Here is a 21,212-nt window from a genome sequence, read left to right as displayed (position 1 = left end):
TTGTTATCTTCCCGCCGAAATGACGTTGGCGCGGGACATAATCTTTTGACGTCATTCCATCACCAATAATGGTTACGCATGAACGTTATGGGGTATCAGGTGGTATGTTAATTAATCACAATGCGCTAATTTTATCCACGCTAATAAATCATATTTTACATTTTTATCACATTTGCGCTAAAAAGTACGTACAGTATCTTCAAATAAACATGAAATTAAAAATGATATTTTGAAATTATTTATTTCGTTTTGTAACAAAGCATTATGGATTTCATATCAAAAGATTTACATAATAAGGGTATTTTTGAAGACACTTTCCTGTTTTTATTTCTATTTTAAATTTATTTTTAGTATAGTGCATTAAATAAAATTATATATCAAATCAAATTTGATAATAATTATTGGAAATTTAGCTTTTACAGGTAAATGTCTTCAACAACACTAATTGATAACGCTCACGCTCACACAAATATTACATCTACATATATGTACAATAGAATGTAATCAGTTCCACACTTCACACGGTAGTTGTGTTTAGAAACTGATTCAAGGAAACAAACATTGTATAATATAAAATCCGACAGTCTTGGAATTTTTTTCCCTTTTTATATACAAACTTTACATATCTTGTAATCATGTCTGAAAATCTGCTATTTCGACATTCCAGGAGTTACTATCACTGTCGCTATATTCACCCAAGGATTATGCCAAAGCAAAACTGAAGGCTCTGTGTGTGAAATCAGATAGGACGGCTAGTTTGATCCTAAAATGTAAATAAAAAAATCAATAACAGTACATTGTGGTTGACTTTGTGTGGCTTTGAAGTTCAGCGTCGCCCTCTCTGTAACTTTCAAAGGAAGTCTCTGTAGACCTGTGATTGGTCTTTTTTTTCACGTGCCTTCAATATTTACTATGAGATAGTCCAAGGGTAGATATAACGACATTAAAAGTAACCCCTGGAGTATCGATGACTGAAAATCTAATACACTGTATATTTATTATAATGTGATTTAAGTACAAAACCTACAGTTTTTACTATCTAATAAAACTTAAGAAACATTCTTAGGATGGTTACTTATGGATATTCTGTATTGGCATATTTTAGAGTTATCTGTACTTGTTGGTAGGTATTGATTGTGACGTCATGTATTTGCAGGCGTAACGTCATACGTTTTCACAGAAAATTTCGCGCAGAAAATAATGACGTCACAATGGATACCTACCCGCAAGGGAAGCAACTCTGTAGTATGCAAAGACGGAATAGTCGTTTTGGGTTGTTATATTTCAAATCTTTGCTTTTTATATTTAACAATATTCTACGGAATAGTCAATTAACCATAGTTTTCCAAGAAAACATAATTATTTTTTAAAGTTTTTAAACTTACTGAAAATTGTTTATTTAAAGTTTAGTATGAAGGGATATTCCCTCTTACAAATAGAAAAATAAAACATCCACGTTTTGCTGGTTCTTTGGTGCTGAAAGCTGTACATACATAATTTGAAAAAGATTGTTATATTTTAAATCACAAACTGTTCCCCAAGTACATATTGAACAGTCTGTATCTTCCAAAGTTACCAAATCCTGGCAACCTTCGTCGTTGACCATCAAACGGTTGTCTAAACATGTCATTAGATGGCTCCTGTCGATTTTCTTGGGTAGATTTGTCAAGGATCTCCATACCTTCAATGGTTTCACTCTGACTTTGAACAGCAGCATTTGAAGAAGTCTGACTGTTTATTGGTTGAAAACGACCTTGACCTATGACCATCCCGTTAGCATTAGGATCTACAAGGCGTGGTCCCATTACCGGTGGCATTCCTGACACGGGAGCGTTTGTTGGTGGTATCATGCCACCATTTTGTATCATGCCACCATTTTGGAAAGGAGACGGTTGTTGACCGAATGGAAGGCGTTGGAACATGCCGTTGTTTCCTACTGGTCGGGCAATACGTGGAACGTTCAGTGTCTGGCCATTCGGAGGATTGATCATTACAGGAATTACTTGACCATTTTGTATTCTAACGAGCCTCGTCATCGGTTGGTCGGGATTCTGTGCAACACCATTAACGAATATTGGAAGGGGCTGTTCGCCTACTTGTTGAATACCATTCACAATACGCGGTTGTTCACCATTTTCAACGGCTCCGTTTACAGTACGTGTTTGGTCACCGTTTTCAGCAACACCATTCAATGGTCCGCCATTTTGTGGAATACTTTCACCATTTGGAAGAACTCCCGAAAATGATGGCTGGCCATTAGTATTTGGGAGAAACCCAATTGGCCTTGGAATCTGTCCTTGTACTGGATTGCCAGAGAATTGCCCACCTTGTTGAATAGGTAAAAATCCTAGAGGCCTGGGTCCTTGCCCTTGTAGTGCCGCTTGACCTGTTGTTATTGGCATTTGAACTGGATTTCCGTTCGGATTCAACTGCATTGGATTTATACGCTGTCCATTTGGACCGATAACAACCTGCTCTCCTTCAGCCGATTGCTGTGTTGGTAAAAACCCGAGAGGTCTTGGCCCTTGTCCCTGAACAGCAGCCTGACCTGTTGAAATTGTCATCTGGTTTGGATTTCTGTTCATAACTTGTCCGTTAGGTCCTATAACAATTTGTTCTTCTCCATCTTGCTGTTGAGTAGGTAAAAATCCGAGAGGTCTCGATCCCTGTCCTTGAACAGCAGCCTGGCCGGATGTAATTGCCATCTGATTAGGATTTCTGTTTATGACCTGTCCGTTAGGTCCTATAACAATCTGTCGTTCTCCGTCACTTTGCTGTTGGGTAGGTAAAAACCCGAGAGGTCTCGGTCCTTGTCCTTGGATAGCTCCCTGACCTGTCATGATTGCCATTTGATTAGGATTTCTGCTTATAATTTGTCCGTTTGGCCCAACGACCATTTGATTGCCCTCCGGCTGTTGTTGTTGAGTAGGTAAAAATCCGAGAGGCCTTGGTCCTTGTCCCGGAATGGCAGCTGGGCCTGTCATGATTGCCATTTGATTTGGGTTTCTATTTATAATTTGTCCGTTTGGTCCAATGGTAATTCGTTCTCCTTCAGTCTGTTGCTGAGTAGGTAAAAACCCAAGAGGTCTCGGTCCTTGACCTTGAACACCAGCCTGTCCAGTCGTTATTGCCATCTGATCAGGATTCCTGTTGTTTACAAGTTGTTCGTTTATTCCATCGGATATTGCCTCTTCAGATTGTTGCTGGGTAGGTAAAAACCCAAGAGGTCTCTGTATCTGGCTTTGTCCTTGAATTCCATTAGATTGTTCAATTCCTTCTTCCTGTTGTGTAGGTAAAAAGCCGAGAGGTCTCGGTCCCTGTCCTTGTATAGCAGCTTGCCCCGTCACAACTGGCATCTGTATAGGGTTACCATTCGGACTTGCCTGAGTTGGACTACCGAGTGTAAGTCTTTGTCCATTTGGACCAAGCTGTACTGGGTTTCCTCTGCCAATTATCTGTCCGTTTGGTCCGATTTGGAGTTGATTTCCAGTCATGACTGGCTGTCCGTTTGGTCCAATCACCACCTGACCTGGTATTTGTCCTCCCATTATTGACCCCGAAAGTATTTGTCGTCTGCCAAACTGATCCTGGCCCTGACCTGGGATGAAGCCAACCGGCCTTGGAGATCCATTCACTCCCATTCCCACTGGAAACCTACCTTGACCCCGTCCAGTCATTGGATTAGACCTCTCGCAGGCACACAAATAGCCCCATTTATTGTCGAAAGCTGAAAGGTAAAAGATGCATCTTGTTAATATACATGGCGTACCAGTTGAAATGTAATAATTTATTTGTGTATTGATTATCGTTCATATCTGTTTTGTTTCTATATTTAGCCATTAATGTCATTAATTTTTAATTACATCGGGGTATGAAAATAATTTTGTTTGCAAAATGTATGAATCCGCGTAGTGCATTCTCACAAACGTTTGCAAATACATGATGTAATATGATTTATTTCAAAATCATTTTTATTTTGATTACAATAACAGCATGTTAAAAGACCTTTGCAACGTACAACATACAGAACACGATTGTATATAGATACATTTTAGTGTTATTTTAATTAGAGAGCAATGAATTACTGCAGTACTAGTAATCAGTATGTCAACTCGTCGCATTAAAATTCCAGATAGGAAGCAAACTATAAAAACTTACCTGATGTATCATTACAGATAGTCATTGCTTCGTCCATTCGACGAGCAATATTTCCACGCATGCAGCCCATGAAGTATGGAAACTCATTAGTAGCGTGGTATCTGTACTGGCCGTTGACAAAACGACCGTGACATTTGTCAAGGTCAGAGTTCATGACTTCACGTTTAAGGTCAGATGCCATTGGTCCATAAATTGGAAACCCGTCACGTGCAACACCAATCAGCTCGTCTTCTGCTCCCTTATAAAGACAGTTTTTAGGGAGGGCGTGATAGTGGTAAGCGCCCATTGGGTCGGGGTGGCCATTACATTGGTCTAACTGTTCAGCTGTGTCCCCCTCCACGGCATTCTTGCCCTCCAAATTTAGCGGATTAAATATAAAAACGCCAGTTCGTGTGATACCGATAGGCCCCATGGGAAGACATCCGGGCTTTTCAGCTAATGTCGGATTCTTTGGAACACTGAAGAGGTTGTTTCTCGGTATGACGGGTTGTGACGTCAGAGAATCTGGAGCGTGATCAGGCAAGCCATTGGAAGCTATGATGAACCTGAAAAATAGATGTTTATAACTATTATATTAAAATGAATAGTCAGGCAAAAAAGGGGTAAGTCGGAAAAATGGTGTTATTGCATTAAGTATAATTTCTTAAGAAGTATATCAAATAAATAAAAACGTGAAAATCGCCCTGAAAGCAGTGAAAATTGTTTATATTAAATCCGTCTACTGATTCAAATCGTGTTCTGTCGCAATCTATACAATACTTACGAGGTTTCCGATTCGGATACACTGACAAAGCCTCCGTATCGTCTGCTGTTGAAAAATTGGCCCGCTTCTTCTAGCTCTAAACCTCTGGCCCGCGAACATGCAAATAAGTAAAGGACGCATACGAATAATGGCGTCATCTTTAACATTCTGTAAAAAAATGAAACAGATATTATTTATCAAACAATCAACTTTCAGTGAGTTTTCTTCTTCAAAATCAATTTTTAATTAAGTTATGCTGTCTAATTTCATCTAAGTTAAAAGTGTTATTCTCTATTGCTGTTGATGACGTCATGTTCCTTGGAAGTGAAATAGCGCGCGAGGCGATATGAATGAAACGTCAGTCACGACTTCCTGTCAGGTTATGAATGAGTGAGTATTTTGCTTGTAAGGTGCGGTAACCGCAATACCGATTATCTATTTTTACAGGTATGAACTATAATTTATATTCGGAATATGACGAGTTGTATCTGTCGTCTTCCAAATTGGTCCAATAGTTGCACAATGTAATTTACAGGGATCTGAGCATTGGTAACAGTTAATATGCTGACTGCCCATAGCCCATTTTGGACGTTTGACGGGTCCAGATTAAAATACGGTAAAATTACAATCTGACTGATGTATACCATACGAACCTAATTCTCAGATACCTGAATTGTATTCGACGCGTGTTTACAATTGATTTTTACGATGGTTGATTGATAATTAAGATTTTGCATAAAGAGGGACTTTACAAAGTCTGAGAAATCATAATAAACTTCTTTTCTATAAGACAAACACATGCGAGATGTCAAAAATTGCCTATATGTTTTTCCATGTTTATATAACATCATGTAATCCATATTCGTTTAGCATGTTTAATTAATGCATAAATTGGTACATAAGTAATAACATAAGTAAATGAATTCTACAAATTTCACGAATCGAAATTTACAATATTTGCAGTTATTCAAGATTTTTTTTATCATTTAAAGACAATTAATGTAAAAATCAAAATTCAAAAATCATAACTACATGTAACTATCAATGTATTCAATCGGTCATATGACCATTATCATAATACAGTAAATTGCAATATCTATCCTCAAAATACATTGCAACACTCTAAAGCTATTGCAAATGGATATTCCACCTAACGCTATCTAACAGAAAATTGACAAAAATGTTGAGATATTATGACATTTATCTACATTAAGAAGCTCGGCAGAAACGCTTATATATGAGGATAGTTATGTCTAATATTAGAGACAGTACGTCTGTAGCTTCGGGCTACTGGATATTTCTGTAAACAACTCCATAACCTGCTCGAGGGTCAGGACTACATGTATATGTAACCAAGATCATGATAGAAAAAAAAAATAAAAAAAAACTTTCCAAACGATTTCCTTGAATTATGATTTTGTGATAGATTTGTTTTATTTTTATTATTAATCTATTTGAGATGTCTTTCCTGATTTAAGCAGTTGTAGTCCAGCTAAAGCGGAACCAATAGTAAACAGAGGAGAACCGGAAGTACATTTTGTTTATTATGTTCTACATCATAATTTGACAGAATCGTGAACCTTCGACTACGTTCGGAGTTTTGGCCGGAGGCAAATAATACTCATTACCTATGTCAAATATTCAACACCAAGTTACAGTACCAGGCTAAAAATTTGTTTCATTTTTTTTATTATTTTTTTCTTAATATTTAAATCATTTTAATGAATGTGTTTTTGATAATGTACATTGTAGATATTTACAGACTTGATAGCGCATTGATAGTGTTATTATGTCATAATGCTTTGTTCATGTTTGGAAATGTGGATCAGGTTTACAATAGAAGCTTTGGTTGATTCAAATAGCTCAGGTAAACTTATTTTTGTTTAAGTATACGTAACCGTCGTAACTAATCGCCCTTACATTAAAATCTGACATTTTACAAAAACAAATATAAAATGTCTATTGTAGTCAGATGGATAACACAGTGAGATACCAACAGGCATTCCATAAGAACGTATCTTTCTTGAAAGTTCAGGGCATCCGTGTTATAATTACGATAACACATTGCCTTTTTTCCGGATAAAACTTTACTTTATATTTAAATTACTTATATCAAATAATTTATTGAAGAAAATGCTTACAGAGCTACATTGAAAATTACATAATTTCATTAACATATCATTAAAACAAACAATATATCCTCATCAATACAGGGATATTAAAATTATTTATTGTATCTGTTCAAAAATATGGATATGCATAAATAATTTATCAGAACAAAAATATTCGCGCTTATAATGTCAATTATTATTAAAATATGCTGCAGAAATTGACAACCTTTGTAATAATCTCGTTTCTATAATAATATCTTATCGAAAGTATATATCCTAATGCTTTTTAGCTTTGATGGAAATTGATATACAAAAATGTATATGTTAAAGTTTTATGTGCCGTAACTGGGTAAAAAAAATGGACATGCTATTTTTTCTTCGTTAATCTATTGAAAACCATAAGGTTTAGTGAATAAAGCCATGAACTCTATTCTCAGTTCTCATCTGTACATCTAACTTAAACCTGTGCATTTTAAAGATACATTTAAAGCTTCTAATTTAAAAATAACCGGTGCATTTTTATTTTATATTATTTTTGTGTTAATAGTTAATATACACGATTAAGCACAAATTATTGTTCAATGAGAATATCATTTATGCTCTGTTGGAGTTGGAGCATCTTTAAGTACTGTAATTTTCAAAAAGTTCGTAATTTTTGGTAATGAATAACATATAAAAAGCTCTACTTGATTCACGTGTATGTAAAATAAGGCACAAATAACTTCCATATAATCTTTACTACAATCAAGTAATTTCATCCGATTTGTGAATATTTTCATTGGTTAAGAAGTGATATTTTTATCCCAACACAAAACAAAAATATAACATCTCCGCTTTAAACGCCGTTTCTTATTGGCTGCTATAACAATGTTATGATTTCCTAAAACAAATGTCGCTCAATCCTTTTTTTAAAAATTAGTAATGTTGTGTAGAATAGATTAATTAAATCTGAAGTATTCAAGGTTGCACTGATTTTTGTGTTATATTTACATAACATAAGAATATCTAAAATTAAAAAAAAAAATACTATTGCAATAGTTTTGTTCATTTTTCCTTTTAAATAATTAAGTAATGAGTATATCACGCTGATTCAAATACTACAAAATCAATATTTGTTCTTCGATAAAGGCAGTTGATTTAATGAATAATTAGAAAATCAATATAACAATAATATGCATTGACGTTTAAGTTAATTACAACTTACCTTAACTGTCTCAGTGTTGATTCCTAGTTCCAAGTTATAATGCTACTTGTAAAGAGCAGCAGTGGTATATATATATTGCGCGGGTGTATCTACCCGCGCGTGCGTCGCAAGTCTGTGAAAGATCAATCAATGTTATCAAACTTCGCCGGAAGGTATTCCGAATCCTGACCATGACGCTAGTTTCCGGTTGTGTAGCCAATCAGAAAGCAGCATTTTGGAAATGTCTTTATCAGAATTATTTTCGACTTATATGCATGTAATGTCGGACGTATATGCACTGACGCCTGTTTATAGCCGAGTCTCCTTTTCCGATTGGTCAAAACTGTCCACACGTAGAAACTGACCTCTGTGACGTCACATGATAATGCTATACCGTATCACGGTGTACCATCGGAAATGCGTTTGTAGCGTATTTATTGACATATTTTCGAAAACCTCAGACATTCCTGCATTATATTAATATGAAATCATGTATATACATGTACCTTTGACCTTATACCACATATATTTCCAAATAAGGATATGAGTCTTCATTTGAAGACCACCAACCAGCAGGTTTATGTTTAACAAGAACTGTGTTACGTAAAAAATATATTTGAATATTGAAATAAGCTTTAGAAATATAGTATAAACAAAGCTATGTTATTCGAAACGTTCACGATAATTTGAAGATACAAACCAGTGCGCTGATAAATTGTCAACAAGAAATTATTGAATGCGTGTATCATCCGGGGTTGAATTCTTTATATATTATTGGCAAAACTGCTAATTAGTTTATACAAGCAGTATCATCAGTTGATTACTTTTAAAAGGAACAAAGTACGTTTCGAGGCATTTGCTAGTCCCTATGACTAACATATTCAAAGTTGGAATCATAACAATATAAAACTTTTAAATCATATTTAGATAGTCATCAATGTCAAATGTCTACCTCTTTTTCATAGATTAACAAATATTTTGACAAAATCAGCCGTAAAATCCATCTAAAACAAATACATTCGTATTTACATCTCCTAACATCAACTTTCAGGTCCCAGAAAAACTTCATGGTGATACTGATCCGGTCGGTAAATAGAAAATACGAATTTCAAAGTCACCAAAACGCTTGATCTGCCTTCAGATACTTGTATTCTGCCCGCTTGAATTCACATTTCGGTTTATTTGTAGTAATCTGAAGGTGTCATCATATATAATCCGCTAAAATGCTATTTTATGAGGACTCAAGTTATGGTTTTACCATCGCATCGAATACGGTATAATAATTATATAAAATTGATAATAATGTAATATTATATTAACAATGGTGTGAAAAAAGTGTATACTTTATTGGAGACATTGTTAAGAACACAGGGACCTGGCACGAAAATTTTAACCAATAGTATACATATATATATTATAGTATCAAGGGTATGAACTCGGCGGTCGAGAAAAACGGACCTATTTTTTTAAAACCGTGATTATTTTAATAAATGGGTTCTATACAACATTGACGGATATATTACCTTAAAGAGAAATAATTTATCTCTCCATTGAGTGCTTGATGAACAAAATTGGCCAAGTATTGACGAAGTTATGGCTTGATGAATCGGGAAATTTACGAAAAATATGCTAGGTAGACATTTCCCTGCCCGGTCGAAATGTCGTCTCGGCTCTAATGGGCACCTCAAAAACCAAGCCAAAATCACAAAATCTACGCTTGTGGTGGTAAACAGTATCCATAACTGTGTTCATCCACAATCTCCTTTGGAGGTGTCATGACCCGTACTTTGTAGAAACTCCATTTAAACATCGTGTAGCTCACTTACTTGAACCGTCACCGCCATGTTCATTTGTTTTTCGGAACGCTTCTCGAGTTTACCGACAAGCACAACATAACATAATTTGCATAATGTAGTCACGATATGTAAAGTCGAGAAGCGTTCCGAGAGAAAAATGAACATTGAAAATGAACATTAGAGATTGAAAAACACACAAATTTTATTATAGATATGTCGAAATGTATGGGTTATACACTTACTCAAATAGGAATCAAATTACTATAAATAAAAAAGTGGAACTTAATTGGTGGACTTTTAGAATAAAGTAATGAAATTATTTTACATATAGCTCTTTCACATGTGATAAAAGTATATCAATCGATGTCACATTTCACGATTCCACATATATAATAACAGTACACCTATTTGGATTAGTTTCACTTTTTCACATCTTGAAAGTATTCTGTTTCACATTTAACGATTTCAGAATTATATACTTTTATGATATGTGAAATCGTTAAATTTGAAACAGAATTGTGGTATTTATGTTGTCATAATTAATAAGGCATCGCCATTAAGTTGTTCGTCATAGTTTTTTCTAATGAACTTCAATAATGTAGTGTATTATAGCTGGTTATGCATGGATGAAATTGCATTCTAATTTTGGGACTATATAAAGTATTTTATTTTGTTACCTGCTTAAAGTTCCATGCATGTTGTCATGCAAACACTCTAAGCATACATCATGCCTGATAAGGAAAGACAATCGTGGTATATTGGAAATGTGTTGTAGAATGTGTTGTTATTTATCGTAAATATAACAGTCCTTCTGTCCACAGTATACAGATACAATCTCATGGAAATCTTTATGACAGTATAAACTATACTTTAAAGTGTAAAACTATAAACAGTGACTTCACCTAATCTCGTCGAATTGGAGAATTCAACGTGTAATTACACATGATAACGTAAAAGTTTAGCCGAGACATGCATTAGGTTTATTGAATAGTTTGCTATATAAGTGTACTGTGATTCAATTCTGAGGTTTAATGTTTGATACAACGTCCCATCAATTGCCAGGGTCTTCAAAAGACGTGCCAGGTATGAGGTGGGGGTCGCAACCGAAAAGTAGAGGGCATGAAGTTACATGTCGGGACATCTTTTAAAACCCTTCGGTTACTGCGCTTCAACTCAGCGGTTTGTCTGCTCATGCCTAATAATATTCTTATACATATTCTCGCTCAGCCTCCCATCCCATCCTATTGTTTGTACCGCCATATATGTCTCTTTTTTAATTAAAATGATAGTCCCATCGCACCGTTTATTTGCATATCGAACAGTCGATCGGAATGTATCAAATCAGATAAGTTATCTAAAACTATACAAGGCTAGTGAACAATACTATAAAAGAAACAATCTTTTTACCCTTATGTTTACCGGGCAAAAGATGTAACCGAAACGAGCTGAGCCACAGCAATTTAAGACTTTATTATTTTAAGAAACAATGCACAATAAACAATAGCAACGACAAACACTGGATCGATTACCGATTTGGAGTTCCTATAAGTCAAAGGACACAAATCATTGGCTGTAGTTTTTATATTGGTGTCTAGAGCGACGGTTGTTGAGAGACATGGCTAATCATACTTTACTGATGACACAAAAACCTATTACAGTAAGTATTTAAAACGAATTTGATAGAAATACAAACGAGTGATCTGGACGCTATCACTTCGTAAGCGAGGCAAGTGAGTTCAATCCACCTCATATGTGATATATATGTGAAATCGATACATCTAAGATAAATTGCTATACTTTTAAAGATAAATGTGAAGCTTAATGTACTTTCATAATATCTGAAATCATAAAACGTGAAACAGATTTCAATACTTTCATGGTATGTGGAATTGCTATATGTGAAACAGATTAATATCATAATTTCATGTCATGTGAAAATGTTATATGTGAAACAGAACAATATACTTTTATGATATGTGAAATAATTTTATGTATGTGAAATAGTTTGATGTATGTGAAATAGTTTGATATACTTTCATAAGTGAAATCTTTAGAAATATTAAACAAACTGATATAATTTCATCAAATGTAAAACCGTTAAGTTTGAGATAGATACCAGTGCATGTATATACTTCCATGAGTTTTCTTGCTACTGACCTCAACAGCAGTATATGTTTGCTAGAATTACCTGATTTACAACAGAGGTGATTAATGGATTTTAATAAGTAATTTCAGATGGCTAGTCACGAAATAACTTTTACTAATTGATACGAAAAGGAATGTTATATTTAGCTAACAGTATTGCGATATCAAGTACTTTTCTAAGGTGTCTTTACTTACACGTATGATATATTCCACAATGTGTACTTCACATAAACATTTGTTAAGTGATTTATATTCAAAAAGCTAAAGAAACATAGAGAATGACCTTTTTTAAAGATTCTCATCCGCCGAAAGAGCAATAATGATATTCTTCATTTCAACAATAATTGGTGTTTAATCGTGTATATACATGTATATGCCTAATTAAAACAAAAAATAATATAAAATAATTTATTTCGCCTTTGGGGCATGCGCAATCAGTACTTTATTCCATATAGGATATAGTGCCACGGAATTCTTTCGGGATGCAATTAATTATTTTTCATATTTTTAACCATCCTCGATATTCCAGGGGTTCCGATCACTTACGATCTCTACACCCCTGGACTATCTCATAGTAAAACTGGAGGCAACAGAGTAGAACAGGTAATTTAGTCATTTGATGTACATCAAAGGAGCCGTATAACGGTACACTGTGGTTGACTGGGAGGCTTTGATGTTAGGCGTCGCTCTCTCTGTAGTCTTCAAAGGTCTGTGATTGGTCAAATCTTTTCCGCTGAGCTGCCTTCAATTTCACTATGAGATAGTCCAGGGGTGTAGTAGAGGTCGTAAGTGATCGGAACCCCTGGAATATCGAGGATGATTTTTAACTTGAATCAAAATAAGAAGCTCAAACTTTTTAACGGTGGTAATGGTGTAAAGTAAGTAACTTTTGTAACTGAAAGAAATACTAAATCGTCTGCTGCTGTTTTTGATAGTGAAAAAATACCATTTGTCAGCGGTGGAGCATCTTTAAGAAAATTTACAATAATATTCATTAGAAATTACAACATGTATTTTTGTTTTCACAGTTCAACAAGCTTTTTGGATTTGGATTTATGATTGTCGTCTCTGTAACATTGCTTTGTATTGGATTTCAAACCAGCATCGAACAGATGGTGAAATTACAGATTTCCAATCAAACAGATATAATATCGACCGAATATGCTCATCAGATAAATGCCAACACTATTTATAATGCTCATCAGAAAAATATCAACACTGTTGAGAATACTCATAAGACAAATGTTATCACTGTCGATCATGATCATCACAAAATTGTTAATATTGTCGAGAATGTTCATCAGACCAATGCCAACACTGTCAATAATGTTCATCAGACCAATGCCAACACTGTCAATAATGTTCATCAGACCAATGCCAACACTGTCAATAATGTTCATCAGACCAATGCCAACACTGTCAATAATGTTCATCAGTATGCATCAGACCAATGTCAACACTGTCAATAATGTTCATCAGACCAATGCCAACACTGTCAATAATGTTCATCAGACCAATGCCAACACTGTCAATAATGTTCATCAGACCAATGCCAACACTGTCAATAATGTTCATCAGACCAATGCCAACACTGTCAATAATGTTCATCAGACCAATGCCAACACTGTCAATAATGTTCATCAGACCAATGCCAACACTGTCAATAATGTTCATCAGACAATGCCAACACTGTCAATAATGTTCATCAGACCAATGCCAACACTGTCAATAATGTTCATCAGACCAATGCCAACACTGTCAATAAATGTTCATCAGACCAATGCCAACACTGTCAATAATGTTCATCAGGAAAATGCCAAACGCTGTCGAAAATGCTCATCAGTTAAAACGCACATCGGTTGAGATTGCTAATCACTCAATATTTAGTGATCATGTTGATCACAAAAACAACAAATCTGATGACACGACAAACGATATTATAACTGGTCAGAGGAAAGTCAGCTCCGAAGAAAACTGGATTAACAGTTCCGTATCAACAGCAATGAATGGTCAAGGAAGGCACACTATCGTTTATGACTGTAGTAAAGCAAGACAAGGGGCATGTGGAGGTTTTTCGGACAGAATTTCGGGAATATTATCAACATTAATTATTGCCGTCCTCACCAAGCAACAGTTTCTGATCAACTTTAACAAGCCTTGTGTCCTGCAGCATTATCTGGTCCCAGCTACTTTCGAGTGGAGGTATAATGCATCGATGTTTCAAAATGATACAAAAAATATCATTATCTAATTGACTTTAGGTCCAACAAAATTAATATCTATTTGAATGGAAGTCTGAATATCAACACATTCTTCTCAAAGGGCGTCAACTTCATTCGTATGAACTGGGATTTCACAGAGTCTTTCAGAAAAAGACCAAACATAGGAAGTGAAATTCCATGGCTGACAAAGCTAACTTATGCTGACATATATAAACAGTTGTTTGAAATGTTATTTAAGCCATCGCCTTTGCTCCACCATGCGTTAAAGGAGCAATACCGGACACAACGTTCTCGACCAAAGATAGCATGTGCTCATGTGCGTGTTGGAGGTAATCCGACCATCCCAGGAGATTATAAAAGAGTGAATAAACCTCTGGTAATTCTCTGGCAATATTTTGATACCTTGAACAAAACTGAATACGACTTGTTCATCGCTTCTGACTCTGAGCAGGTAAAGGACGCTGGTAAGAAGCGTTACCATGGGAACATGATAGACACCGTCGGGAAGATAACCCATATTGACAGAAGAAGTAAGACAGATCCAAACGAGGGATTCCTGAAATTGATGTTAGATTTCTACACTTTGATCACGTGTGATAAACTGATTATCACAGATAGTGGGTTTGGTATTTTGACAGCGTATATCCGACAAACAGACGATGGGTTGTACTGTTGGCGAGGACGAGACCTCAGACCGTGTTCTAGATATACTGTACACAATACATTTCCTGGTGAATTTTTAGCACCAGGTACGTTGCCAGTATTTTAAAATACAAAACTTATTTTGAATCTGTATAAGAACAATAAATATACGATTCGATGAACATAAAAGAAGAAATGGAGCCACCAGAATGCTGATATTTATTTGTTGTCTTACAGATATGACATATAATTTGGTGACAGAAATATGGACGTTTCTCCTGAAACATACATTTCTCGTATATTGTGTCAACATTTACAAACTACATAACAAGTTACGAGTTAATAGTAGTACTTATGGTTAGCTATAATGCACTGTCACTTTAGATCAACTTAGTTGTTCAAGTGACCTAATCAGTGAATAATTAGCATCCGGAATATCACCTGATAATACCTTATTACACAGCGAGAATTACTAATGAACGCCTGTTTTGACTCTATTCCATAAAATATCGTTACTGCTGGTATTTCTGCAAGGTATTTTATTAGACCGTTCTCTCTTCAGGTCTTAATATAAGTTGATTACAGTTAGAAATAGGGCAATATAGGTCACGGCTTGTTTGTCGTGGATCTCTCCCCCACTTTAGTGACGGTGAACCTTCTGGCATGATATTTATAATGTGCTTACCTCCAGGTTCATATGGCGGGTCATCGACAAACGTGTATATTCTGCACTTATTGATAGTGTTTATTGACATTTAGTGAACTCATTGATATTGCTTATTGCCATTGAGTGCACTTATTGATAGTACTTCTGCAATCATTGATAGAGATTATTGAAATTATCTGCACTCAGTGCTTTATATTCACATTGTTTTCCTTTATCGGAAAAAAAATGAATATTCAATTAATAATGTATCAATATGTATTATATTATATTGTATATGCGCGAATATTAATTCAATGTAAGCTGATTATATTGAGATCAATTTTATACAATTATCGACCTTTTTCAGGTGGATACGGTGAGTTATCAACCCGAGTAAGTGATATATTCCGAGGCCGGAGGCCGAGGGTTATATCATTTACGAGGGTTGATAACTCACCGTATCCACCTGAAAATAGGTCGATAACTGTTTTATTATATGAAACATACATATATGTACCCGGCTCTTCAAAAAGAATTAACTACAAAAACAGGATGTTATTTGCAAACTTTCTGTTTACAAAAGTAGTTACATGTAGTATTAATGGTAAATATCCAAATGCTCCTTGCTAACGGTGTAGACTGGTAGAACCGGAATATTGTATCAACTGCAGCCCGTCTGGCATTCTTGAACGTTTTCCATAAATTGAAGTTTGCAGTTCATTTCTGTTGATAACCGTTGATCGCAGTAAACTTGCTGCCTTCCGCCATAATAATGATGTCACAATAGACTATCCCGACGTCATTGAATGAGGGAAACTCCCGTTACGCTATATTTGGGTACGACTCGACGTCAAAAGTGATTATGACGTCACATCTCAAGGGAGTTTTCCTCGATCTATTTTTGACACAGGTTACTGGACTCGCGAGAGGTATCTGGACTGAGTCCAGTAACCTCGCGTGCTTTTCGCCGCTGATTTTGGGGTTGATATCGCAGTTGATGAATACTTCTGAGAAGCGTATCGGCCAATCAAAATACAGCAAAAGCAGCAGTCATATGATAAAAAAAATATTATCATACGTAACCGAATGTGTATGAAAAGCAGACTAATTATAAACTTATATTAATATCATATAATAATTGTCATAAATATGTGAACGTCTATGAAAAATAATGAATTACAATAAAAAGGAAACTGGTTTTACCGACATTAATATAGTGTAAGCATTAATCTTCAGAATCGTGTGTGCGCTTACAGTCGTTATGATTTCGCAATTGCCAGAATACATCCATGCTGTTATCAGTAATTTAATACCACACATACAATATGTCACGTGCTGCATACATAATCCCATTCTTTGGTGTTGGCATTTAAATCAAACATCGACGACGAGTAGCCGTTTTTAAATTTATGTGTATATAACTACCTTGTACACTTCACATTTTTTGTATTATATAAATGGATAAAGAGAATGGATTGTCTCCTTACAAAAAATCACTGGTAGGAATTCCCATGACGTATTATTTTGTTTTAAAAAGCTTTTCAATCATCATGTAATGCAATATTTGTAGTACAATGTGTATATAAATATGATATCCTTTTTAGAACAAACCCGTATCATTTTAATAAACCAATTTTAGAAACCTATCCGGAGACACACGATTGTTTGCACTCCGCTTGTAGCACATCTTCGACAATCCAGAGGTTACTATCACTGTCGTTATATCCACCATTCTCGATATTCCATGGGTTACTATCACTGCCGTTATAGTCACGCAAAGTTGAAGGGTCTGCATGCGATAATTTAACTCTTCTCTTTGGTGTACATCAAAATAATCGAATAACGGTGTATTGTTGTTGACTGTATTTTTGAAGTCGGGCGTCTCTCTTTATAATCTTCAAAGTAAGTTTCTGCTGACCTGTGATTGGTTAATTTCCTGCTTCAGTTTTATTATGAGATAGCCATGAGATTAGGCCAGAAGTGGATATACGGAGAGTGATAGTAACCTCTGGAGTATCGACGATGAGTGTAAGCGTAGTGTCGGTGTCTATTCGAACGCATGACTGAACATGCTTCCTTCAGCACATTTACTTTATAACATTCAATAGCTCTTAGGAGTCGGATATCGGATGGAGTTCCTGTGATCTCGTGACAGACTCATATCGTATCATTGTGACTGGTTACAATACTAGTTTCTAAATCCCATCGTTTATATCTTACATAAGAAAGATGTTTTAAATTATCAAAAAGTTATACAATTAATTTTTGTTCAAAGGGATGTCCAAATTCCTTTACAATTCAGTCGGATATTTGTAAAGAAAGAGTCAAATAGTTTTATCCTCATAAAATGCTATTTCTTTTCAAACATTTTTGAAAAGATCTAAGTCTTGTATATCGCCAGAGTAGTCTACATTTGAACTCGCACAAAATGAAGTAAAATCACTCCGAAGTGATTTACTATTTTCTATTCTAACAAATTTAATATTATTCGTAACTGATATTTTCAAAGAAAACAATGATTTGGTCAATTTTGCGAACAGTCGTACTTATTTGTGCACATGTATGTGGTTAAATCAGTGAATTGCCAGTAAAGATACACATTGTGTTAACAATATATGTACCATAAATGGGCGAAATGTTATTTTGTCTCTAATAATTTATTTAAAACCATCAGGTTTGACGAATTAATTCAAATGGAAAGACAAAAATGTGTGATGCCTTATGAACTTAATTACAGAATTGATGTACTGTAACATTCTTGTTTGTGTGCCTTAATTACGTGTTTTAGATACCTGCAGAAATTCTTTACAATTACTAATAAAACTGCACAAATTTGAATAGGAATTGTAGCTGTAAATATAATAATTTTGGCGGTACTGGGCCACAAGAAGCTCTATTCGATTACACATATACATGATCATAAATCTTTTAGTTCTGAAGGAAAATTGTTTTAATGATATATTTCGTTGATAAACCTGTACTAACATTGTAAAGATGTTCCACCGCCGACAAAGCGACATCAATAATTATCATCAGTACAATAACTGATGGTTAATAATGTATATAATATATGTCTATTTAATACAACAAAGGCATTGTTTTGTTTTTGTTGTATGCGCATTTAGTACATCATTTCATATAGGCATAACGTCATAAAAAGTTCAAGGACGCACTCAATTAGTTTCGATACTTTTAATCGTTTATTCTAAAGTAGAATTAAAACCTCAAACCTTTCAATGCTGTCGATAGTGTTATTATTGTTATTGAACAAATATATTAATTCGTCTGTTCCTGTTTTAATACAGTCAAACCTCGCTGTTCAAGTTCAAGGGACAGACAGAAAAACTCATCATTTGAACATCACCTGATCATGTTTATATAGGTACATGCGCAATCAGTACTTAGTTCTATATAGGACATAGTGCCATGTAATAGTTTCGGGATGCAATCTATAAGTTTTAATACTTTCATCTTAAAGTAAAATAAAAAAAAAATCAGACTTTTCAATGGTTGTAATGGTGTAAAGAAGTAAAATTTGTAACTCAAAAAAAATACAAATCCGTCTGCTCCTGTGTTTGACAGAGTAAAACAAAAACACTTGTCAGCGGTGGAGCATCTTTAATACTCACAGCACACTCACAATATGAGATCCATATTATGTACATGCACATGTAATTAGGTTATAACTCAAGACATAAAAAGTAAACCTGTCTATTATACCATATAAGGGACTAAAACGTCCTTATTACAAAGTGGTCTTTATATACAGGGAAATTTATTTGAAATGAGTCATTACGGACCTTGAGAAAATGGTCTTATTAACAGATGGTCTTTATACACAGGTCAAATTGTATTGAAAAGGGTCATTTGTGCCCATTAGAAAGTGATCTTATTAAGCAGATGGTCTGTATAGCCGAGTGGTCTTTATACACAGGACAAATTGTGTTGAAACTGACCATTTAGGACCCTGAGACATTGGTCTTATTAAGCAGATGGTCTTTATACAGAGGTGGGTGATCACACAGGTTTACCATAAAGATGAGGCAATCAACGAGACAAGGGCTAAGCTAGGTCAGAAATTATTTATCGATTTTTTTCTAGATAATTAACCATTGATATGATTATGTGATGACCTGTTTATATGCTAATGCTATTATTGGATATCATTTATGACTTATTTTCGGCATTAATCATTATTTATAATGATGATATATAACCGGCCATAAAGTAGTTTTGATAAAATGATGGGGAATATCTTCTTATTATTTTATATCAAAATTCCCTCATAATATTTTTAACACAAATGATTATAACATTTTAGTAACAATGATTTTTATCAATAATAAAGCTATGAAACTTACAAAGCTATATAAAGCTATGATAAATATAAGATGGACAAACGGCAAACGGACGCCGCGTCATGGCATTAACTTATACAAAGTAACGTGTATATGTACTGCACATTTACATTATAAATATACCAAGTTGATGATGATGTTATAAATTTGGAAACAAGCAATTGCATCATTATTATTTAGACAGTTAGATATCCATAGATATATCCAAAATACACAATACAATGTACAAATTACAAATATGTTCAATGAAACGTGTACACTGTATATGGTAGGCCTATGTATATTGTATAGTATAATTCTGTTTTATGTTACAACAGTAATTATATAGACATTCAAATATCTCCATCTGCACATATACCATGTATGCATACACGTGCACCTGTCCAAGATTTAATTGTACATGTGTATGTACAGCAAAATTACATAATTTATCTATATATTGCACATTTGAACATGCATACCTGTATACATCGTACGATGAGTTGTAGTAACTACATGTATTTAGAATTGCCTTGCTCTGCGAAGAATATTTGTCAGATCTTTAAGGGAACTGATTAGAAATCAATGAAAATATCTCACTCTGTGTGATAAAATTAATACAGGGCCATGTTTATTATATGAAGTAGCTATATAGCTAGTTCGTGTCAGGAAGTGTTGTATCAGGAAGAAAATAAACAAGTTCGTGTACGTTGTACACGTTCTTAATTTTCTGCTGATAATTTATCAATACTCCTTACGCACAATGGGGTCCCTTCAGTTGGTCCGGATTGTTTTGTTTAATGTCCGGTCGTATTAAACAGCCATGGTCATTAAAGGGCTTACCAGGTTTGATGGTGGAAAAACCGGAGTACCCGTTGAAAAATAATAATAATAAAACACTGATCGCACGGTACCTGGCAACTGCTCTACATGGGATTCGAAATCACGCCCCAGAGGTGGAGGGTTTGTGGTAATATGCCGAGGACATCTTAATTAGTCGGCAACAATCTCAAATTGGCCGATAAAATACATTTAATGATATATATATTCCGGCGTATAGCACAGACTTTTTGTTGTCGCATTTATAAGTAATGAACGTTGTGTCGATAACAAACTTGTATCGTAAAATCATGAAGTATGATTAATAAGTTATTATTAGGTTAATTACGATAAAAGTTTGTTATCGACACAACGTTCATTACACTTTTGATCTATAACATGTACATTGTG

At 34.8% G+C, this 21,212-nt stretch overlaps 1 protein-coding gene and 1 pseudogene across 1 annotated transcript; one reads left to right on the top strand and one right to left on the bottom strand.

Annotated features, from left to right (window-relative positions):
* Positions 1-216: 216 nt before the first annotated feature.
* Positions 217-8,266, bottom strand: LOC138335226 (collagen alpha-5(IV) chain-like). Its single transcript, XM_069284213.1, has 4 exons — positions 8,216-8,266; positions 4,922-5,068; positions 4,159-4,703; positions 217-3,727 (listed from the first exon to the last, which is right to left on the bottom strand). Exons 2-4 carry the CDS (start codon positions 5,065-5,067, stop codon positions 1,524-1,526), a joined length of 2,895 nt encoding a protein of 964 aa, XP_069140314.1. The 5' UTR covers position 5,068; positions 8,216-8,266; the 3' UTR covers positions 217-1,523.
* A 5,304-nt stretch (positions 8,267-13,570) lies between these two features.
* LOC138335786 (uncharacterized) lies at positions 13,571-15,811 on the top strand (annotated as a pseudogene).
* Positions 15,812-21,212: the final 5,401 nt, after the last annotated feature.

The sequence above is a fragment of the Argopecten irradians genome, chromosome 11, assembly GCF_041381155.1.
Source record: "Argopecten irradians isolate NY chromosome 11, Ai_NY, whole genome shotgun sequence".
In the NCBI taxonomy this organism is placed as follows: Eukaryota; Metazoa; Mollusca; class Bivalvia; order Pectinida; family Pectinidae; genus Argopecten; species Argopecten irradians.
The sequence above is the reverse complement of the archived record's forward strand: the minus strand, read 5'-3'. Positions and strand labels throughout refer to the sequence as shown.

What these genes read in the sequence shown, in the direction of transcription:
- LOC138335226 (XM_069284213.1), bottom strand. Translation starts at nt 5,067, where the DNA reads ATGTTAAAGATGACGCCATTATTCGTATGCGTCCTTTACTTATTTGCA. An exon ending in GTATCCGAATCGGAAACCTC is followed by an intron (nt 4,704 to 4,921) that starts GTAAGTATTGTA and finishes TCTATTTTTCAG; the next exon opens with GTTCATCATAGCTTCCAATG. An exon ending in TATCTGTAATGATACATCAG is followed by an intron (nt 3,728 to 4,158) that starts GTAAGTTTTTAT and finishes TTTACCTTTCAG; the next exon opens with CTTTCGACAATAAATGGGGC.